This window comes from Nesoenas mayeri, assembly GCF_963082525.1.
Source record: "Nesoenas mayeri genome assembly, chromosome: 6".
In the NCBI taxonomy this organism is placed as follows: domain Eukaryota; kingdom Metazoa; phylum Chordata; class Aves; order Columbiformes; family Columbidae; genus Nesoenas; species Nesoenas mayeri.
Window position 1 is genome coordinate 8,621,586 of NC_137545.1, and position 24,218 is coordinate 8,645,803.

The 24,218-nt window shown below is 44.7% G+C and overlaps 1 protein-coding gene across 1 annotated transcript; it reads right to left on the reverse strand.

Moving 5' to 3' along the window:
• Positions 1-1,755: 1,755 nt before the first annotated feature.
• MCM3AP (minichromosome maintenance complex component 3 associated protein) lies at positions 1,756-24,110 on the reverse strand. The gene is made up of 28 exons (XM_080346739.1): positions 23,285-24,110; positions 22,974-23,197; positions 22,207-22,285; positions 20,344-20,491; positions 19,091-19,287; positions 18,062-18,201; positions 17,379-17,576; positions 16,899-17,167; positions 16,067-16,229; positions 15,369-15,529; positions 14,118-14,362; positions 13,206-13,396; positions 12,226-12,326; positions 11,002-11,133; positions 10,363-10,476; positions 9,697-9,849; positions 8,966-9,163; positions 8,606-8,674; positions 8,076-8,210; positions 7,501-7,654; positions 7,144-7,402; positions 6,671-6,768; positions 5,631-6,021; positions 5,238-5,492; positions 4,393-4,522; positions 3,230-3,421; positions 2,445-2,589; positions 1,756-1,965 (listed from the first exon to the last, which is right to left on the reverse strand). Exons 1-28 carry the CDS (start codon positions 24,090-24,092, stop codon positions 1,807-1,809), a joined length of 5,508 nt encoding a protein of 1,835 aa, XP_080202865.1. The 5' UTR covers positions 24,093-24,110; the 3' UTR covers positions 1,756-1,806.
• Positions 24,111-24,218: the final 108 nt, after the last annotated feature.

Consider the following 24,218-nt stretch of genomic DNA (forward strand, 5'->3'; position numbering starts at 1 on the left):
CTGCCCAGGGTGCTGCCCTCCAGACCCCGCAGAACGCCCCGGGCCCCCCGCGGTACCGGCGGCGGGCGCGGCAGGGGCGGGGCCGCGCAAGGTGCGGAGCAGGACGAGGTGGCCGAGTGGTGAAGGCGATGGACTGCTAATCCATTGTGCTCTGCACGCGTGGGTTCGAATCCCACCCTCGTCGGGAATTTTGCTGCCAGCTCCCGAGTTCTCCCACCCTGCCCTAGATTTGCCGTGGGAGATCCCTGAGACAAGACACAGGGTGGTGGAAGGGAGCAAAACTAGCCTCTATAGCACCCCAAAACTGCAAGATACAGCACTGCTGTCCCCCAACAGGCTGGCAAACTTGGATATTGCACACTAGGCAACCCAGGGATTAAACAAAGCAGCGCACAGCATCCTGTACCAGGAGCTTTTGCACACCAACAAAGTGACAGCTCATTTTGATCCACTAAAAATTTATTCAGTACAAAACACATTTACATCAGGTGGTGTGAACCACATCCCAAAACACTTCTGGGTTTTTACAGCTGAATTCCAGGTAAACCAAGAACAAACATCAGCACCAGGGTGAAGCACAGCAGAGAACAGTACAGGCGCTTTGCTTCACATAAACCAGTGTACGTTAACATAACTCCGCCCAACAAAGGTAGATGTAGCACAAACAGCCTCAAAGCATAATTTCTTCAGTTTAAATTCCTCATTTCAACTTAACATTAAGCTACTATTGCTAATCTAGGTTTAAGAGAAATAATACAAATGCTAACGTTAAACCATGAAATTACTTTTTTTTTTTTTGGAAGGCAGGTGACAGTTTTGGACTACTGAGAAATTCAAATTAAATTAGAAGCAAGTGAGACAACTGGTCTCTGGTAGGCAAGATAATCAGTGTTTACCCCCAAAGCTGCAGCAATTTGTGTTTCATTAGGCTGAAGTTTCAGCCTGAGAAAAATCTGCTGATATTGTAAAAACATTTGTACAAGACTACTGCAGGCATGAGGGCCATCTTTCCACTATTTGTTGCAAATCAATATTAAACTAAAAGGTCTTCAACTTCCAAAGCCACAGCTTTCCAAATACCAGAGAACGTAGGTAATCTGCTCTTCCAAAAAAATCAAACCCCATTTCTTCATAGCTGTTTACTGAAAACTGAAGAAAGTGTTTTGCTTTGCAGCACAACAATTACACTGCAGAATAAGCAACTCATCTGCTTTAGTGCCGTAAACACTCAACATAATAGAACTTTGGCCCAGCAGCACAAAAATCCTTCTGGATTTGCATTAAGCATCCTTAAGTATAGAATACAATCAAGTGTTGCACAGGCTCAAGAACAATATTGACATTCCTGGGCAGCAGCTTCAAACCCCAGTGCTGCTGGAAAGCAGGTTGTGCAGGAAGCAAGCACAGAGCTGGGCCTGTGTCTGTGCAGTGCAACTGCTCCAATGTTCGCAGGGGCCTCTGCTACCCTGTCATTTTCCCCTGGTGAAGCTGTGTTTACCCACAATAAGAGCTGGTAGAAAAAAAAAACAACCCACCACACAACCACCCCCACACACAGTGTCTATTTAAGGCTTTCCAGGAAAAGCATCTGGGTCATCTGCATGCCTGCAAACAGAAGAGATTGTCCCAGACCAGCCAAAGCTCTGCAGTGAGCCACACCACACCATCTGTGCGAGGCAGACACATGAGAAGGGCCCAGGCCCCATGTTCTTCTCACAGGAGAACTGCAACTCTGTTCCATCACCCAGCCTTGGATTTCATTTCTTTACCAAGTCTCCCAAGTCTACATATCTGCCTCAGCTCTGCTCAAATATCCACCATGTCCACCAGAGCAGAGAGGTGGAGCTCAGAGGCAACTTCAGCCTCCTTGCTCGCTCTGAGCAGCTGTTGCAAGTGTTTCAGTCTGTCCGACAGCGTGGGGCTCAGCTTCTCCTCCAAAAACTTGCATCCTTCTTGACTCCCAACCTGGGCAGAAGGAAAAGAGAGGAGACTGAGAAAGAAGCACTACCCTGAACCAACAAGGGACTTCTCAGCTGACGGGCTACCCCCCCACTTTTGAGAGTGACTGTGGAGGTCAGCAGCCTCTACCCCTGAGAAGGTCAGGCAAAAATAGCATGTTCTGCTAGTTCTGTCCCCAGCCTTCAACTGGGGGAAGCTGACCCCCAACACTGATTCCCCAAGTTGAAGTGCAGCACCCCAAGGGACAGACACTGTTACAACTGCCAGCAGCAGAAAGCATTAACACCTGCGGAGATCTGCAGAAACCATCTCCCTCCCAAAAACAAGTTATTTCCAAGGTGCAGTTTTTCAATTCTTTATTTCCCACATCTTTCCAACACTGCACACCAAGGTAACTCCCACAACAGGTTTTGCAACTACCGCAGGAGTGCAGGCAGCTGCACTCCTCAGAGCTACGTCTAATTCTCAGTCCCACACTTTCTCACCTGTTGAGATGACACAGGACTCTTCAATGGACAGGTGACAGTTGGGGTGGTGACCAGAGACTGGGGGAGGTAGAGAGGAAGACCTACAAAGTCACCAAGGGGCTCCATCTCCTCAGCTAGATATTGGTGCAACCGTTCTTCAAACCTGGACAGAAAGATCAATAGCACCAGTCAGACTGCAGCTTGGCTTTTGTCTTGTAACCAGGGGGGTAACCAAGAGTTCTGGGGTTCAGAGGTGTCAGCAAGAAGAACCTGACCTTCACGGTCATTTCCAACACTGACATAACCCACCACTACAATGAAAATCCATCACAGAAGGTTGTGGTACAGAAAGGAGCCACACAGACTGAAGATACACAACCAACAGGGAAAACAAGAAACCCTTGGGCCATCTTCAAAAGCTTTAGGTCTTCAGTTTTGTGATCTGCACTGCTACAGGCACCAAACTGATATCCCAAAGTGGACTTTATAGACATTTGTGAAGCTGCAGGACACAGACTATTGCACACACTGTATTACTTTAGTATTGGTGGCTCTATTGACCACAGAGTTTCCAACCATTCCTCAAAGCTCCAAGTGTTTTTCTACCATCCTGGACTGTTCCTGTGATGCCAGCAGGAGCTGGCAGGGAACAGCACAGTGCTGATGTGCTTGATGAAATCAGATTAAACTAGAGACAGTCTAGGCTGTTGTTGGACTTCACCTTTCTCATGATGCGTAACTTAGAAATAGTTTACAACCCTGAGCCAGAGCTGCAAGGAAAGAATGTGGCTCTGGAAATTTACCTTCTGTTTTCTGTTTTCTCCAGTTGCAACTGTGCCAACAGACGCTCTGGGAGAAGCTCCTGGGCCGAGGCTGTGTCTGTGAATTCAGCTGCACTGGGAACGCTCTTCTCTTGACCTGACAGCATGCTCATACCTGGCATCATGGAGACACTACAGCGTTTCTTAAAAGAGCTGGAAGATTTGACCCTTGACCTGGGGGAGGAAAAAAAAAAAAAGGCACAGAAATAAGTATGAGTGTGACAATTTTCTCCCCTACTAGTTTGAAGTATGGAAATAGCAGGGAGTGAGAACTGATCGTCTGGAGACATTCTTTTGTACCAGGATCCAACATACAACCACCTCTGTGTGGGATGTGAGAGGAACTCAATCTGACAGAGGGCTGGGATTCAGCTCAAAGAAAGGGATGTACCCAACACCTCCTGCTCCACAGCAGAGCAGCACCTAACCTGCCAAGAGGGGAGACTGGCTTCACTCTGACATGGGTGGGGAAGTGAAGTATTTGATATCTCGAGAGTCTAGCTCCATGTCACACAGCTCTAAGGCACTCTCACCCCCCAAACAGTAGTGTTCTCTCTTAGCAGAAGGACTTTCCTGACACGTTTCCACAAGCTGGGGACAAAGCCCATTTTTGAACTCAAAATGCTGCAAAATTAACATGTAATTACCAAAGAGTAAATCTGCAAATCATCTAACACAATTCATCTGTCAGGTCCAGCTGAAGGGAATGCAAGGGAAGGCACGCTATTGAATGACAAGTACGCTCATGATTTATCCCTATGCTCTTTTCCAGCCTCATACTGTTTTTCCTCTGTGCTTTGTGTACCTGAAGTCTAATTCCAAAGCCTCAGCAGTGTTTTCTTTGGCAGAAGGTAATTTCTCCATTCGTAACACTTTAAGCACCCCCAACCCAAGCAATGCACTTCTTTGAGAGCTGAGTAACACTGCAGAAATAAAATCTACTTACTACCCAGTTTCAGCACAACCTTGTACATCATTTTAAGGAGATGTACACAAGCACATTCTGGGAGGATGCCATGTGGTTTCAGCATTGTGACAGCACTACGTGTTCATTGTAGAGGCCCAGAACAACCTCCCTAGAGTTCACGAGCAATTTGGAGGGCGCACTGGACAGCTGAACACTGCAGCGCCAGCAGCTGCCTCACCTCTCACGGCCTTGCCGGATCTCCTCTTGCGTGCGCAGTCTGGCTTGTTCCCACGAAAAAGGGACAGCGAAGTTCTTCAAGTGCTCCTTGAAGAAGTACACACGAATCTGACCATCTTCACTTACCGCTTCTGTGAATAAAGCCAAACCTAACATTTAATATTAGAACAGATTTTCCCCTTCAGAAATAAAGCTCAGTATTGAAAAGCCAATTTGAAGAAAAATTGCATGTTCACTGTGAAGTAGTTTTAAGTTGCAATATAGATGTAAAAAGGAGCCTTCTTGAACTGACTCACTGTTCAGATACCAGAGTACTGGGAAAGACTCTAAAATGCTGCTTTAAGAAATCAAGTGCATCCAAGTTCAGTGTTCAGTCATTGCATTAAAAGAGACTCCCTATAGGGCAGTAAAACCACACCACACACTCGAAATGGAAAGCAAACAGAATCAGACTAAAAATTTCTCCATCCACGGAAGTGCTCAGAAACGGTGGCATCTGCCATTCCAGCTGACCTGTGCTTGTATGACTTCTGAGGGACCAAATATTGGCCTCTGGTTGAACATAAAACCTCTCCTACTGGGAGGGGAGGGCTGAAAGACTGACCGTGTTCCTCCACAAAGACAAATTTTGTTAATCACAAGCTCAAGTCATAGTCAACACTAAAAGACACACACCAAAGAGCAGAAAGATGTGCAATAAGCACAGTATCGTTCTATAGGAGGAGGTCAAGGCCATAGCTCCCTTCCTGCTACGTACCACTCCCTGCCACACACAAAGGTACCACTGTCAAGTTCTTAAACACAGTTGCACAAGAATAATCATCCACATTGTAGGACAAGTGATACCTGGAGCAATGGGCAGTTTGGGTGGTTTCCAGTCTCTCAGTTTATGATCAATGCAGACTGCCAAGATATTATCCCAAGGGATCTCATCAACAGAAGGTCCATCTTTAGAGTTCCCAGATGTTCTGTTTTTCCACTTCTGGTAAGTTTTGCTCAGCAGATTCTCCACTTGAGACTGGATCAGTGGTTGAGTATGGGAAGAACTCGCAATCTGAGACACATACTGAAAAATCATGCGGCAAACTGGACGCCAAGGAGCTATCAGGAAAAAAAGTAAATTGCAAGGATTTGTGACAGAGCAAAACTACCCACCTTACAGGCTGATATTTCAACACAGAGCTGGCACATGAGAGAATGCTGTGCCACCTGGAGGATAGTGCAACATCAAGTACATACCACCTAAGGGAGGTAGGTCTAGGTACGGGATCTGGAAGGACAGCACAGCCTTCTTCAGCCAGGCCAGGTGATCAGGCACATTCCACTGCAGGTGGGGCAACAGCTTGTTCCCCCCAGGCTCTGAAAACTCTGTAACAGGCCATGACAAGTCACAAAGGTGCTCCGAGGATGCCACATCCGAAAGAAACTGCAGCACACTGTTGTACAGCTCTATGATGACTCCAGGCTCCTGAGATGGCAGGCCAGCTGAACACCGCTCCTTCCAGTCATGGTAGAAGCGCTTGCCAAATTCCCCATCGACACCATCCTCAACGTACTCCCGAAGGGTCTGACTGCAAAGCTTGAGGGACTCAGGGCACTGGGAAATTAGCCAGCCCACAGCTTCAGAGATCTACAACACACAAAACATGGGCAGCTGGAAACCGCTCTGCAGGGATCAGGACACAAAGGATTCAATCCTGCAGCTCTGAGTTTGACATAATGCTATTCAAGGTACTATGCAGCAAAATACAAACAAATCAACTATGAGCATCCTGGTATTTGCAACAGTAAGTTCTTCAGTTCAAGGGTCATAAGCTAAATTCACATGAAGCAGGGTCAGAACAGACGGAAAGACTGTTCACACCAGGTACAGTTGTGTAGTGGAATTCCCTGCTCCAGGACACTGGGGATGCCAAAAACTTATCTGGGAGAAATTAAGACAACTCCACAGAACTAGCCCAGGGTAACTATACCCAGAGAAGCCATGTCTGATCCTGGCAGTCCTTGAACTGGCAAGGAGATGTACACTCAGAGTTTGCAGGGGAGCATCACTCTAAATATGCCTTGTTTTCACATTCAGGTGTGTGGAAAAAAAATTGGTAAGAGGGCTTTTTGAACAAAAAACACGTTGCAGAAACTTCAATGGAAAAAATATCCCATTACACAAGACTCAGTTGCAATTTAAGCTACTGAGAACATAACTCCTTATGGGGCATTAGTAATTAAGAGGTTAATGATAAATCAGTTAAGAATCTCTTCACATGAGTTGCTGTTCTTACCCTTTTGGTGCCTTGTAAGTCATTGATAGAACCCAGGAGCTCAACAATGGTGTAGTCTGAAATAAGGTGGGCTGAAATCAAGTCCTGCAGCATCAAACCTTAAAAATAAAAAAACGTGCCATATACACAGAGAAAGAACAAACAGGTATCTCCTTCTCTAACCTGCTCTCACACTCTGCATACATTCACAGCATCACTTCTTTCCTCCATCTCTTCCCCACAGACTCTCAGAATCAAATACTGTGTACAAAAGAAAACCAGAAGTCAAAAGAAAGTTCGTCTCTTTCCATACTGTTCAGTTCTTAAGGCCTCAGGATTTCTAGCAAAGATTTGACAAGTACTGTGCTTCAGTCTCTCCCTTTACCAGACAATGTATCTGAGAGACTGCACTGGTTGCAACAGTTCTACTTGGGGCATTTTTTACTTTTACATTGTGGTTTCTTTTTTACCAAGGAACAGAAATAATTACATACCTTCTTCTACTTCTTTCTCTGTGGCCTCCCCTTCCTGACCAGGGACTAGAACCACCAGGGGAACTACTGGGTGGAAAGGTTTGGCCTGCAGCAACTGTTTCAACTGCAGCAAAGCTGAAAGCCAATAAACATCATCTTCTGCAACATCTTCACTCCTGACTCGAGGGGGCAGGAGAAGAATGAGACCACTGGTTCCAAGCAAGTCTTTTTGCATCTCAGCCATATCAAGTTCAGAGTCAGAGAGCACACCATGTGCCACCTATACAAGTAACAAAGATGACAGTTATGTAGCAAAGCTAATCAAAGCACATCCTGCTTTTATGGCCTGTTAGGTATCACAAAACTACTCTCACCTACCTTTATACACACACTGACTTTAATGCTTCTGCTCCCTTGTGTGCCAAGAGAACTAAATAATGTCAGTGTTTGAATTTTGCCTTCTGTAGGTGAATCTATTTTCTTCCAGCTTTTGTCTCCCATAAATTTGGCTTTCAGCCAATCCACCAGTATCCTAGCAAACAACAAGAGTGAGCTTTTAAGTTTCTTCTTTTTTTAAATGGCATTTTAGTGTTCTAGCACCAACACCTCTAAGATACCACAACCTATCACAACTCCAATCTTCGTATTGCTTGGATTTTTCTAAATAGCTATTAGATGTCCTGAAATTATCCACACTGCTACGTGTCTCAAAGTTTTCTGTTCTCAGTATGAGCAAAAGGAATTCAATGACCAATGTCAGAAGATAGAGAGCACTGCAACAAATTACAGCTCCAGAGTGTTCTGGAGCATAAGAAAAGAAAAAAGCATACAACAAAACAAAACTGGAAACTTAAGCAGTAGGGGAAAAAACATATGAAGGACTGTATAATACTACTTTCTTCTACTTGACTGCCCTGTTTGAAAGATAGGCCCAGCAACCCACTCTTTCTTACCTGTTGGGATCATCTTCTGCATATTCATCATCATTTGGCAAAACCAATAGCACCTTCCAAAAAACATGTTCTTGTTGAACCAGAATATGTTCAGTGATTAATGAGACAAGATCCAGGGGAGTCCAAGCTAAATCACTTAAAGAGAGATACAGAAGCTGGTGAAAAAAATGCCCCTAGTGCTCATTCCCACCTGAGGAATTTTTTTCTTGTGTTGAACAAGCTACTGTCCAAGTTTAGAGCTAATTCAAAATGAAACAACAAAACACACAACACAACAAAAGAACCACAACACCACACACACACACATAACATCCATCAGATCCTTAAGGTTACATCTGCAGCAACACAATCAGACAGCCTAACACTTTCACAAATTTATCTTCCAGTTTCCCTTATCTAGAAAATACTCTCAGAAGCAGGGCTGCAAGTGGACACTCAAGTATCATTTGCCATTCCTTACTGACATTTGACATCTCCAGCGTTTGTTACAATTTGCTTAGAAAGAAGACAAGGATCAGACACCAACATACCTTAACAATTGTTGGTAGAAGTGCTGAACTTTAATTTCATGCACTGTCTTGTTTCTCAGCCAGTTCAATCTGGAAACAAAAAAGATTCTTAGTTGTAATTTTTGGTATAGAATAGGTACTTCAACTGAATTTAAGACCTAAATAGTACAGCAGACGCTTTCGAAAGCTGCCGTTAATAGAAGAGTTTTATTAGGTTTGCAACCTTTGCCATGGCATTTGTGCAAAGAGGTTCTTTTTGGCGGTACTTAGGAACAAAGAGTTTTACAAAACCATTAATGTTCATAATGGAAGAGGGTTGCTCTGTTAACTTGCCTTCCAAAAAATCAGATTTTCAACTACTGCCACTGTAAATATCCTTACCTTGTGCAAGAGGTCCCCAGCTTTCCTCCATTCCCCAGGTTAACAATTCTCTTGCACAAGTTCTCCATGGCTATAGGCCACTCAGCGCTGGGGGACAGTGCTTTCAGTTTATTTTTTGGATCCATGCAACAGGGAGCAGCCGGAAACACCCTCATTTGACGTTTCAACTTTGTTCGAGCTGCCACTGCCTCCCTCCACCTTTGGAAGAGATAAAAAGGTCACATTAACAAACTCTTCTAGAGGCACACACCCCAAAGTGATGCATGAACTCAGCTTTAGGACAGGAAGAACTCTGCGAGGGAAGGTGCTCCATAGAACAGGGACTCGCCTGCTGCTCCCTCTTCAGCAGTGAGAAATGCCACCCAAAACACACTTCAGGGTGGCTGCACTGGGGCAGGACAGCACAGAGATAAACCACAACAGCCACTGAACGTAGCAGGTATGCAGAGAAACGGGTATCCAACAGAAAGAATACAAGGAGGAATTCTTGCAAGTTTTTAGACAGAACGAAGCTGAGATCTCCTACCAGGCTCACAACCTGACTCTTGATGAGGTTTGCTCCTCTACCCACATACAGCTGAGTAACTTAGAGGCTAGTAGTAAGACTAAGTCTACCCTTATAGTGGGGACAAGACAACAAAAAGAACATAACGAGACACCTGTAGTTCAAACCAATGGTTCCATGACAACGCTCCAAAGAAGCACAGTTGTATTGCAGGGTGGCAACTCACCGTTGCAAGTACTTGCAGAAACACTGGAGCTCCTGAAGGGTTTCCTTGGCAATCTGGAAAATCTCATCCTCCAGAAAGAGGGCCATGACTTGACCACAGACTTCTTCTGAACAGCGGGCAATACGGGCTTGCCGGTCTCTCTCTAAGGCACACCTAGTGCAAAATTAAACAAAACAAAACATCTAACAAGGTGGAGGCTGCAGCAAATTCAATACAAATAGCCGAGTTGCAAACAGGGAAGCCCATCATATTTAGCAAAGAAGAGGTATTTTCCACACTTTTACAGTGTGGCCCTTCTAAATAAGGCCTACAATCAAAACAGAAGTCATTCAAGTTTTACACTGATCGTGGGCTTCCAAAGAAGGATCTACAAGAGAGTCCACAGTTGAGCCATAGGGGAGTCGGAAGAAGAATAAGCATGAAGTGCAGCCTTGTCCTACACAAAGCATCTTTTCCCTCCACCCTGGAGGATCAACACTGCCCGACACAGTATGACTGCAAACTGTCAGCCGCTGTACAACCAAGTACACCTTCCCTCTCTTTAAAGCAGCCTATTGAAGATGACCTCAGAGAAGACCAGCCAAGAAGCCCCCTGCTCCCTGACAAATTCTTACCCTTATGCAAGCATCCTACAGCAAAATATAGAATATGGTGTGTTGTACTTACTTTAACTCATTGGATGAAGCTTCTTGAACACTCTCCTTTATTACTTCTTCCATTAACTCCATACCCACCAACTGGCTCAACTGCTTTATTAACTGTTCTCTTTCCTGCTTTTGCCTGGAAGGACAAAGATTTACACAAGCAGCAAGATTTACACAAGTGAAAGATTCACACCAGGAAACCTGTTGCTTAGTTACACAAGCACTAAAGCACTACGTGTAGCATCAGCATTAACTGAGTTCCCACTAGCTGGTTTCTCTCTCTTTGCATGGAGCCAGGTTTCCCTCAAAAATACAGCTAACAATGGGATTAATTTTATTCTCACCACAGTCAACTACAGACAAGTAGCTCGCTCAGCAGGAAAAGCTCCTGCATACAGCAGGGCTGGGATCCATCTCCCTCTCCGGAAGCTCTGGGTGACTAATAGTGGCTCTGTCAGGTCACCAAACTAACTAGCAGGTCACCAGGGACAACCTGTCTGCACAATCCCAGGGCAGTTCAAGGTGAGATAAACTGAGTGCTGTCAGCAAAAGAAACAGGGCCTGAGCACACATGCAAGGACTCGGGTTGGCACCAGCTGTAGGTACGCTGCCTAATGGTGTGTGCAGCCCACCCTGCCCCACAGCAAACACAGCGACTCACCTCTCCTCCTCCACTCTGCGCCTCTCCTCCTGGACACGCTCCCTTTCTGCGCTGAGGACGCTTCCAGCCACCTGTTTGAGGATCTCCCCTGTCACTTCAGTCATGAGTTCCTCCAAAGTGGCCTCTGCGGTGCTGTGCAGAAACAACAATACTCTTTTCAAAGCCAGAAAGTTTTAATTCAAAACCCTATGTCTGTGCTTTTCTCAAGCACACCTTTGCTCCGCTGCAGAGAGCTGACTCCAGCTACCAGCCAAGCACCTGTGCTGTCACCAGCTTGCTCCCCTCCCCACACTGCCACAGCAGAGAACACAGGAAGAAAAAAGGCAAGGAAATTCGTGGAGATAAAGGCACTGTAATAGGTGAGGGGTGAAAAAAAAAACCCAAAAAACTAAACAAACACACACACAGAAAAAAAAAAACAAAACACACCAAAAAACCCCACAAAAAAAAACCCAGCCAAACAAACAAAAAAAAACCCCAAAACCAAAGAAACCACAAAACACAGCCACCAAAATCCTGCACCCCTGGCAAGCAAAGCAAAGGCAGCCAGCCCCCACCTCCCACAGGCAGACCAATGCCCGGTCTTGAATCGATAGCCACCCTGGAAGGCAGAAAAACTACACTTTCTTCTTCCTCTAACCCAGTTTTATTGCTGACCATGACATCACACAGTATAGAGTTTGGTCAGTCTGGGCCAATTGTCCCAGCTGTGTCCCCTCCCAGCCTCTAGCACACCCCCAACTCACTCACAGAGGTGCAGAGTGGGAAACAAGGCCTCAACACTGTGCTTTTCAGCAACAACCAAAACACTGGTGCATTAAGAACACTGTTTTGGTCACAAACCTAAATCTACAACTCTATCAAGTGCCTCGGAGAGGAAGCACTATTAGAAGCAGAGAAGCAGCCAGATCTAGACTTACTTCTCTTGTCCCCCTTCAGGCACCTTCCCAACCACAACACACATTTCTTGTGGCAGTGGTGTGTCATGTAAGCCACGGTTTACAGAGGTTTGCAGTTAGCCTTCCATTAGGCTAGCTGGCTTGTAACAAAATTGGCAGACATCTGAAGAAAGGTCTGCTTTTCCCTCAACTGTATCAGTTAAGACAGTCTCCACAACAGACTTTTGCCTTGCTTAATTTTATGATCTTCACACATGGTGCCAACTATGGCAAATTGCAGCTTTGCCAGCAGACTCCAGGATGACCAGCAATAAATGCTCTTTACCAGATGGCAGCAGTCACGTAAGCTGCTCCCGCTGTGCCAACTTCTCTGCACTCTGCTTTGAGGACGTCCTGCACCAGACTGTCCACCAGTTCGGCGATGTCCTGCAACACAGAAGAAGCAGTTGGAGCAAGATGTGGTGCAGCTCAGGATGGCTGGAGCACACACATGAACTGGGAGTGAGGCCTTTTAGCCTTCTTTAACTGATTGTAACCAGCATCACCTGTATTTCTACAGCTTTCTGTATTAAACACGAGCAATTCAAGTTTGGAAATAATAGCTAAGAAAAGTAAATTTTGAGATGGATCCCTATTTTTGTACTTGAGTGTTCTTATAGAGTTGCCACTGCTCTACAAGTAGGAGCTGATTTAATTCCACACTGAATTTCACACACTTTCTGTGAAATGACTACTGAAATGTAGCCACATTTAGGCAGAATATGGCAGCTGTACTTCACAAAGCAATGAGACACTCCAAGTTGGGTTCAGCAGTAGTACGTATCTAAACACTTGTGGGATGGAGGAAAAGTGGAACAGCACAGATACACAGGGTACACATCTAAAATCCAACACATCCACAACAAGGAACTTTGTAATGCCTCATTTGAAACACGTGCCAGTAAGAAACAGCTCATTATTATTCACTAAAGCAAAGTTGACCTACTAAGTCCAGATAATCACTTTCTGACTCTGTCAGGTTTTTTTACACAGATGCTAACAGACAGGACTGTTTCCTCTATGAAGAAGCCTGAGCAAGCACTACATTTTCAAGCTTGCATCCAAAAAATCACTCAAGACTCTTTCCAGAATAGTTTAAGGAAACAGCTTCTCAAAGAATCCACAGCACTGAAGCAGGGAACAACTCCTTTAGGCTCTACATAACACATGCAGATGTGGAAAACTAAACCTAAGGAATTTGGTTACCTTTTATTATATTTCACAGTTCTTTCCCAAATACTTCAAGATGGTTTTAAGTTTCCTTACTGTGTCTGTGTAGACAGGCTGAGGTTTTGGAGGGAGAAGCTCAGGCTGTCCAGCAGGTTGGGACACTGCTGGGGCAGAAGGCAGCATTGGCACAAGCTGACGAGGTAACAGCGAGGGCAGAAGATGAGCCAGGGGCTGGACTCTTACTGCTGCAGCATCTAAATCCACACCTTTGCTTTCCACTCTTCCTTCTTGGGAGGGAGAAGGCAGTGAGGAGAGAAAAAATTAAGGAAACCAGTTCAGTCACAAATAGAAACAAAACTATTCATATCTTTAAAATCTTGCTTGTCTGATGAATCTCATCAGATCATAAAACGAGTCCGTCACTGAAGCTTGCTGCCTTAAAGTTAAAAATATATCATAGAAACTAATTTATATTTTTGAATATTTTATACAAAACATTCAAAAATTCCACCAACTACATACATTTCCAATAAAACAACTGTTTTAAGTCAAGTGTACTTAGCACCTGCACATACCACTTCGATAAATGCAAAATATCCATACTTTCAACAAGGAAAAAAAAAATATGTTTAGCCAACTTTTTAAAAAAACATTATTATACACATAGTGGGAACAAACAGTTGCAATACAAAATCTGCAAAAGCTGAAAAGTGCGGTTGGCTGTCTGAAATAAACAAGTTATTTCACCTATGTTGGCAAAATTGCACTAATTTCCTTTAGTATGTTTCCTGTTTTGGGAAATATCTTTTTATTAATGACAAAGTTTCTTAGCTTTTACAGATACACAAGTACATTTAAATCAAAACATCCTTTCATTATACCCAAAATTTCCATGCAATTCAACTCATATGAGCCCAATACAGTTTCTGCTTTGTAACAAAACTACTCACAGAGCTGACCCAGCAGCACGTTCTTGAGCTGCATCCAAAAACACCTGTTTGCTCTTACCTGTTGCTTCCACACTGGATTTTTGGCCACTATTGGCTTGATCCACAGGGGTGATCCCACCAATGTACTTGTTCTGTCCGTTGAAGCTGGACACAGGCACGTGGTGAGGCGCGGGGGGCAGCGGCCCCCCATTCACAACTTCCCCGACCGACACCATCAGCTTCTGGCTGACAAACATTGATTTACGTGGCTTACGTAATCCATCTGGTTCCAAGAAAGCTGAGCGATTCAGCTCCACGTAAGCGCTGGGGAAAAATAAAAAAGGAGTACACACTGAACTAACATTTCTGGGCACTCTCATGGACTGTTTTGTCTCTTTCTCCTTTTAACTTTTACCCACTGTGTATAATATCCATGTACATTTTGCCTAGACTACATCCCACATGACAGATGCCAAGACTATCTTCTTCCAATCTTGGCACCTGTAGTATGGCTAACTCATCATCTCAAAGCAATGTTTACAGGAACCAAAACTCTTAACTGGCATGCTCGATTTTTTTACCTTCTCCAGTCTCATGAGACGAGGCTTCTGTATGAGCCTTACAAGGTATGTATGTCCACGACAGACAACTTGATCTGCAAATCGTTGGCCTCCAATGTCCTCTAAAAACTGTTGTACGCTGTTCAGCTGCATCCCACCCTACATGCATTCCCACAGTGCCAGTTTCCTGAGAAGCAGACCTGTATCCTCATTTCCTAGAGAGCTGCAATTTACTAAATTCAACTGCAAGATAAGAATCTAAACCAATTTTTTTTTCCTACAGAGTTATCCACAATGTCTCTTTCTAGGAAGCCCCTGGAGTCCAGTGGATACAGAGCTCAATATGCAGCCACTCCCCTGGTACAAATGTTTCTCTTGCTTTTTTCACCACCTTCCAGGAGGCTGAAGGAATTTTGTGCCCTTGAAATCTCTTGCCACCTTATCAAACTAAGTATTATAAAAAAAGATATATAAGGGAAAAAAAAGTTATTGTGGGAAGTCACCATAGTTACAGGGATACAAACCCCATTTCTGAAGGGAAAGATGCAAAACTGCAGAACTTTACATAAATCACAGCAATAAAAATAGAACAGATCATTGCAATTTGCACCCATCCCTATCCTGGTGTTTTGCTTACAGCATCCAGCCCCTGCCCTTCACCTCTTTTTTTGGTTGCGAACTCCAGGAACAGCCCATCCATGTTAACACTTCATGTTGATCTAACCCCACTAATCATCCTATGGCACAGACGCCCTTTTCCTTACACTTACCCATCAGACACACTTAGGCCATAATAACTTATAAAATCAGCTGCTTCCTCAGAGTCTTTGAACAGCAGCATGCGGACCAGGTGATCCAAGGGGAACGCTGTACATCTTTGGGTGCTCACAGTGTAGGCAATATTGAGAGACTTGAGAGCATCTTTACGAATCTGAGGGAAGATAAAAGGAAGAGCCACGTAACTATAAAGACCGTAAAATAGTGTACTATAAACATGAAAATCATGTTTAAAAGAAATCAGTACTTTGTCAAATATTCACATAAACAACTATTCAGATTTAACTTTTTAAATTTTATGCAGTTGCTTTCTAGTTTCAGCTCCTCCTTGGTGCTTCTCATTTTGATTCTTGTGCAGAAGGAAAAGCTCACAAAGGGTTCTGAGAGTGCAGCTTGATACTTCCTTCGCAAAAGTCTCATGCCCACTTCTCTGCTTCCCAATGATTTTAGGGGAAATAATATGTATTTGTACGCAGCTATGGGAAAAAAAAATGCTGAAAAAAGTTTTTGCCTTTTATATCGTGGCAGAAAACTCTTGCTAAGTTTAAGCACTTCTGAAGAACCAAGAACAAAATTATTTTTAAGGCTAAATACCAGTTTCATGCTCACTAAGAAGCTTTCCTCCCAACAGTCCCAGACAGTTTTACTGATTAATGCTTTAAAAACCAAAATCCATTTGCCCTTTTCTCACCTGGTTAAAATAGCAGTGTAAGATACAGGCATTCAAATAGGAAGCTGTCTGCACTAACTTGAAAAACCTCACAAAGTTGTTGCTGTTTAATGCAGCAAAAGCTTGAACTGCAAATCTAACTTCAGGAGAGTTTCTAACCTCTGGATGAAACTGCTGTACTTCTCTGTGGAGACAAAAGACAGATAAAACTGCTTCAATAGAAACAATTGTAACTCAATAGCAACTTGTAACAAAATGGAATTAAAATTAGAAACTGTAAGCAAGGCATGCAACTCCTGTACAAAACAAACAGCTGTGAATTGAATTTGCAGCGTTATTTACAAGTCATTAATCTTCTAATGATGCTTGGATAATCAGCATGCTATTGTTTAGGTACATCACTCCAGTGTCTAGGGAGGATGGCAGTTAAACTGACCAGAAAAGCAAAGTATGACACTGTCCACAAAACGTCTTTTGCTTGATCCTACTGCAGATAAATCAGTGAACCTTGCATATCACTCTGGGAAGAGAAAAAAAGTTTCCCTGCTTGAGAATAGTGAAGATTCAACTTTTTTTTTTGGGGGGGGCTGTTTTTTTTTTTTTACTACCTGAAGGTCTAGTGAGTTATTCCAAGCACAGGGTTGTTTTTTTTTTTCTCTTCTTAAAATACACTTTTAAAAATGACCTATTGAAACATTAAATTAAAACATTACTACAGCGCACTTTCTTTGGCAAAAAAAAAAAACAAAACCAAACAACTGCAACTAAGCTCTTCCATTACAATTTGTCTGGACTTAATCCCAGTTGTTCCCAGAGGAAAAGAGAGAAGACAAGTGATATCCATTATTCCTACCTGAGAATATCACCCTTGTTGAGATTCAGCAAGACATTATAACCTCTGAACTCTGCTTCACTCTTGCAGTAAATCCCCTTGTTAGCCAAGTCCTGATACATCTCCTTCAAGCTCTGCAGGCATTTAGTCATGTTCTCATTGTTGATTTTGGCATCAAAGGAGGACATGGGCTCTTCACACAAGTGGTGAGCACAATGGATGTGAAAGCGAGTGCACTTCTCAATCAGAGACACCATCAGCGGGTTGCAGAGATGTTGCTGGGTTATATCCTAACGAGAACAATAAAGCATTGCCTGTACTTTTGAACTATAGGTGAAGAAGAGAGTCATCTGGCACTACTTTTAGAAAACTCATTTCATCTGTGCTTTGAGTCACTTGCCAGTTCAAAACATTTGGATTGCCATTGCTTTTTGCTTCACTTTTCACAGGATTATGTGATATGCTTTCTATCATCAAACACCTCCATCCACCACCGCTTACCTTTCTTATTCCACGAGTTCTGTTCCAGACAAAGTCATACCACTCTCGGTAGTTTCCTTCTCCTTGATCCATAATGTTCGTCACTAAATAGTCCATGGTCATGCTCAACACCTCAGAGGGTCTCAGTTCATGGGGCAAAGGTTCCTCTTGATCTGCTGAAGACCTGCTATATTCCTTGATTGCTGCTGCATGATCTACCTGCAAGATGCAGATAAAAGTCCAAGGAGTATTTCCAACTTTTCAGGCATACAGAGGATTTAATCCCATCCATGCCTTTCCTTTAGTAAGGAACAGACTATTAAAGCAGTTTCTCCACTGTTCACACAAACAGCCCACATCCATTCTGCTACCAGAGCAAACACATTATTTTCTTTTATGACAGGATCCTAAATGTTGACTTAAACTCAACTTTGAAGACAGTGTATACTGCTGCCCTGTAGTTTTAGAACTGCAGTTCTGAAAGCCTGTCTGTAGCTAAATAACAGACATGCCTTAGAGTGAAAAAGCAATTCTGTAGCCTTCTTGTTTCACAACACGGAATTGAAAGACATTAATGAAATAGCATCTGGAATTTTTCCACCAAAATTAACTCTGTAACCAACTAGACAACATTGACAACTTTGTGTAAGTAACAAGTGAACTGCTGTCCTGGGAACAAACTCCAGCATACAGAGGGCTCATACCTTGTCAGATCCTAGAAGCACTTCAAAGATGCTGAGCTGGTTTCTCGTCTCCCTCATGTAGCGCTCCTTTTCAGGACACATGTCTGGACAAGTGCCAACAACAGTTTTTGCTTTGCCAAGATCAGTCCTTTTTATTCGAGCTAAAACAAAACAAAACAAAAACCACAACAATTGAGCATTTCTCATTCCTGTTTTCAGGACAAGCTATCACCCTGATATGCTGACAGAGCCCTAAGCTGGTCAGACACCTCAAGTGGGGTCTGTACACTGGCCAGATGGGTGTCAGAAGTCCATTGCTAGGGCAACACTTCACAAAATAAGCTGGTGGGAAAAGGCCTCTAGAGATTCCCACCTTACTCAGAGCAAAGCTGTACCCGTGCCCTGGCGTGGTCAGAAACACACAAGGACGGGGTTCTTCCACTCTTGAGTTCTGCTGGAAAAAAACTGAAGCCCCTAAAACATACCAAATGTTTTGTATCCTACCAGTCTATCCTGTTTTGTGTCCTCACTAAGCACCAGCGATTTCCCAATTCCACATCAAGTTGCTGAGAAATGTGTTTGTCAATATTAAAAATAAGATTTTAAATTAAAAGTACTGTCAAACTTTGAAATGGCATGCAGATGACAGAAGGGTTTACAACCCAGCACTGTGAAACAAAGGGCCATTTATTGAAATAATGAAATAGTTTGAATTTAGGGAAACACCATTGGGCTTTGGATAGCTTTCTTTCAAGAGCCTACAGGGATGCTTATCTCCCTACATGGCATCCTTTACAGGAGACAAACAATCTGCTACTCAATTTCTGCAAAAAATATGCATGTGCAATAAGTAAAACAGATTTGTGTTCTACAATAAATTAATATATACAACAATCCCTCACAATAGAACAGTATTTTGCAGACTGCTCCATATTAAAGACTCTTTAAAGCCATTTCAATAGCATCACAACAGCTTTGCAACAGACACAAAACACTTCACTTCTTTCCAACAGTGAAGCAGATTTTACTCTCATTAACCTGTGTAATTACCTTGTCGCATGATTTTGTCCCTTTGGTCCAAAAGACGGTATCTTTCTTCAGATGTCTCAGCCACTAAACCTACCAGGTTACCAAGAGACGACAAGGAAGCTCCCAAGGGCTCTGAGCTCTGCCCTTCAGAACCAGCATCAAACAGATCCGCCTCAAACTGCAGCACCTTTCGAAGACCAGGCTTCTTTGCTGGAGAACTAAATGCAGAAGATTTTTTATCAATAATACACTAATGCACACCTCCGCCTTAACCAGTTCAGTGTTCTTTAAGATGTCAACTTCACAAGGCAATGTATCAAAAAAAACAAAACCAACCAAAACAAAACCAAAGTATGTATTAAAATACTAAGATACCAACAATGCTAGCACTGGGAGTTAATCTGGTTAAATCCTCAGCACTGCCTTGACAACACTGCCAAGCATTCTTGATTGTGGTGAAAGCCTCAGTCTTTGTACAACAGAAATAGTATTACTGAATCTGTCTTAGAGTGGACAGAACCAGATGGTTGTTGCAGCATTTTTGCATCACTAAGGCACAGCAGTTTGCATTTTGAACCAGGAGCTAGCCTGCTGTTCGGTGGGAAAAAAAGTGCTTTCTATAGCAACAGAGATACAAACATTTTTTTAAATCAAGGAACACACATTCCTTCACAACATATTACTAATTTTATAATTCTATGACTGTGCATACCAAGTTACTTTTGTCGATCTAGACACACCATTAATGTACCACAGAAAGATGACAAGCCTACCACTGCAGCAACCAACACAAAACAGGAGGATTCCTGTACAAAGATCATTCACTTGAAATGTGACAAGACAACGGTTCAAACTTACCAGCTACTCTGAAAAGGGGATTCTCATTCTACAGAACTGTAATTGCCTACAAATGAAACTACTTACTTCAGAAACTCATTTAATCATGAGCGCAGAACAGTGTCATTACTGTTTCATCCTATTTTGGCTCTCTGTTGTTTCATTCAATTCCCTTCTGCCTCACTATTGCAGGCAGAGTTACTCATGTTGTGAACAAAATATTCAAAATACAGACCAAAGTAGAAGACCTTAATAAGCAGTTAGAATTATCTTTCAAATTAAGCATGAGATCTGTGAGCTTGTAATTCAGTCAAACCAGAAGAGACAAATGAAACGTACTCCCTAACAAAAATGTGACGATGTGGCAAACACTGATCATCATTTTCCACCATCCACCCTGTGTCCTGCCAGACGGCTTCCCAGAGGAGCACACATACCTTTTACCAGGCATGACACTGCTGACAGAGGATCTTATTAATGGTTTTCGAAGAGGGGAATGCTGATAGTTTTGCTCTTCGCTGCTTTGCCTTCCTTCATCTTCACCTGTTTTCTTCTCTTTGGATGAAAATTCTCTTTTTGCTGGACCTGAAGTGACATATAAATATGAATCCAGGTACTTTTCAAATAGTTCGAGCAACAACTCTTTTTCTCCACGGGAATGGTGAGCAGTTTGTTAAAAAAATACTATTAGAAAATGAATCCAAGATTCACACTTTTGATCATGTATGCAGGATGAGAAGCTCTACCAAGTAAGCCTACTAATTGCTTGGCAGATTCACTGTTCTATAAAGAATATTTTTCAATCAAAAATCACTTAGCAACAACTAACTGCTCAGCAGCTTGCCAGTAAATGAAGTCTGATCATCATCTGAACTTATGTCCTCTTGGGTTTAGGATTTAATCCACAACTCAAAACACTCAACAATATACGAAATTCATCTCACCTACGCAAACCACAATTTCCAGTGCTCCCGCTGAAGGATTTTAGTTATTAATTTAACATACCCAAGCCTAGACTGACATCGGCATGCCTTCTCAAGAGTTCCATCTTCACTTGGCAACAAGGGAGAATTTCTTCTCCCAGGACCAAATTTTCAGCCAGTTTGATTTCTTGAATTCTCAGATTAGTTACTTTAGAATACTGCCATTCATGTTTCTATAGACTTAACACCACAATAAAATCACAAAGGCAAATAGGAACCCCTACAGCTGCTGCTTCAAGATACGAATTCTCAGGAAGACAACCCTGCAGCTGTTCATTTTCTGGAAGGCAAGTTTGTGGTTGGTCAAAGCTGTGGAGAACCACTCATTTGCTGACAGTTGAAGCATATCCCCAGGCTGGGATCTCAGAGGTACACACACAGCATTCATAAAGGGAAGCACTTGACAATCCAAATTGTTGTTCTCTTTTTGGTTCAGGCAGTATGTAATTGTTGATACACAGAACAGACGCTCACTTCAGAATACTCCTTAACTCAGTTCTTGGGACACCTTCCCGAAAGTTGGAAGCCCACATCCGAGCCCACGCTTTGAAGTGGGTAGAAACAAGGCATTTGAAACCAGGTTTTCTTATAACCCCTAAGAACATCCTACTTTATATAGAGCAGAAAGTTATCATCACCATATTCCTCTTGTGTGGTTCCACGAATGGTTTCTAAATTCTCTTGTAAAACTACATTGTCATTTCACGTGTCTTTAGCTCTTTCGTGTGGCTGAAACAGTATTTTCACTCAGATTAAGCAAAAGATTTTGAACAACAAGAATTTAAGAAAGAATCAGTGCAATTTCCAACTGAGATTTGCAGTTGCTCACTTACAGCTTCCTCAATACCAAAGGACAGTACTACAGATGCTGTAAGTTTACACAGTTTACAAAACCAACAAGAAAAAAAGCTCCAAAGGCTAAGACATCCCTTCTGGCACCCAGGACTCCCAAACCATAGACTGTTAAATGCTGAGAAAATATTCTGGAAGCAGTTACATGCTTTATCCTGTTATTTTTTCCCCTTCCCTGCATATTCACATAGGCAGAGACAGAGCTAGCTGAAACGTCGCATAAAATGGTAAGGTGACTACTTTTATGCTTCCCTAATGACCAGCCCTCAATGCTCTCAGCGTTTCTGCACATTGAGCAGTGTGGCTAGTAGAAATCAAAACAAATAATCACACTTCTGAATCTGTAACATTCCTACTGTGGAGATCATCTTTGTATCATTCTCAGCACATCAGGAAACAAGAACAGAGTACATGGCATGCTATCTTTTTACCACTCAGTAATCATATCTGGAAACACAGACTTACTTGTTTTCTTCTTTTGCCAGAACGTTACTATGTCTTTGTGCAACTCTTTCGCTCTTTTTCTGGCAAGCGCTGCAGAGGCCTGAAAGAAAACAAAAGCAAAATATGAAAACCTATTAGCAGCAAAACACCAAAACACACAGAGCAGTTTTTATCAGAGAAACATTTACCAATTTCCGTAAAATTCTCGTGGCTGCGTTTTAACCTCTCACTTAAGACTTACATGCAACCAGCAGATCTGTTCTCCACAACAAGTGCTGCTTTTCTAAGAGCTACAACAAGCTTGGAGGACTTGAGAGCAAAGATGCGTTTTTAAGCACAAAATAGGAACAGATCACACAGTCCCTGATCTGGCTCCTCAACACACCTCAGCGCTGACAGAATAGCAGTAAATCCAGCTAGCAGGTCACTCTGCAGATACTGCATGAGCTCATCCCACCACAGTGCTGCTGAGCCTGAGCAAGAATGCAGCTGCATATGTAACTCAGGTTTGGGCAACAAGATACAAGCAGCAGGGAGGATTGGTTTGGTGTCTGAACTGGATGCTAACGGGACAGCTAAAGCCAGGCAGAGCTCTGTTTTTTACCACATTTTAGGTACAGCTCAGTACACTTCTACCGTGTCTGTGACACAGGGCTCAGGATACAAAGCTTCCCCCAGGTGAAAAACACACCACACTACCAAACAGGGCAAAACTCTCAGCAGAGCTGCATCCATCCCAAGCATTCAGGTTTAAGCCTACTCTTGTGCCAACTGCTTCCAATACTCACGTGATCAAAAAAGTGGATAACAGCCATTTTTTTATTGCGCCTGGTCATGACCCGTCGAACTCTCACAAACTGGCCGAAGTGCTTCTCCAGCACCGTCCTGTCGTTGAGATAATCGGGGATGTTCTTGCACTGGATGGCCGTCAGCTCGCCGGGTGACAGGGCCGCCAGTCCCTCTGTGCTCTCGCTGCCCCGAGCCCGGCGCGCAGGGGTCACGGGGGTGGCATCTGCGAAGAGAGTTTGGTGGCCGCCTCAGAAAACGGAGCGATAGGAGCGATGGGGTGTCCCGCGGCTTCACCCCCACCCCGACCTACCTTCCCGTGGGGGGTCCCGGCCTTCGGCCGGCGGCGGCTCCTCGGCGGGTCCCCGTTCGGGCTCGCCGGCCCCTCCGCGGTCGCGCTGCCCGCGGTTCTGGCTGCGCAGCACCGCCTCCAGCGTGCGGCCGAAGAGCGGCCCGCCGCGGGGCCGGCTCAGCAGCACCGCCCGCTTCTCCGGCGGCGCCACCGCCGCCCGCCCGCCCGCCGCCGCCTGCCGCGGCGAGCGCTCCTGCTCCTCCTTCCGCTTCAGCCCCTTGGGCGCCGGCTCCCCCGACTCCTCGAACAGCGGCCGCGGGCCCTTCTCCTCCGGGCGGCCCAGGGCGGCGGCAGGGCGCGAGAAGGAGAAGGGCCCCACCGCCGCCGCCTCGGAGCCCGGCTCGGGCGCGAAGCCAAAAGGCGGCGAGAAGGTGAAGTCGGCGGGGGTGGCCGGGCCCTTCTCCCCGTCGCCGCCCCCCAGCGGCTTGAAGGCGGTAGCGGCGCTGTCGGGGGCCTTGAAGCGGAACTCGGGCGGCGCGAAGGCCCCGCCGCCCGGCGCCTCGCCCGGCCCCGGGAAGCCGCCCAGGTTGGTGGGCGGCTTGAAGCTGAAGCCCGCGTTGCCCGCCGGGGCCCCGCTACCGCCCGCCGCCGTGAAGGCCGGCGCCTGACCTAGCCCATAAGGCGACCCGAAGGCGGCGGCGGTACCGGCAGGCCCAGGGGCGAAGGGGAGCCCGGGGGCAGCCCCGCCTTGCCCGAAGACGGCGGCCTGTCCGAAGCGCAGCGGCGGCGAGAAGGCGGGCGGCCCGCGGAAAGGGCCCCCAGCGCTCATGGCGGCGCCGCCGCCACCGCCTCCCTTCAGCGGGTGGGCGGGGTCCTGCCGGCGGGGCGGGGCGGGGGCGCGCATGCGCAGGCGGCGCAGGTGGGCGGAGTCCCGCTGCGGTCGCTGTCACCGGCG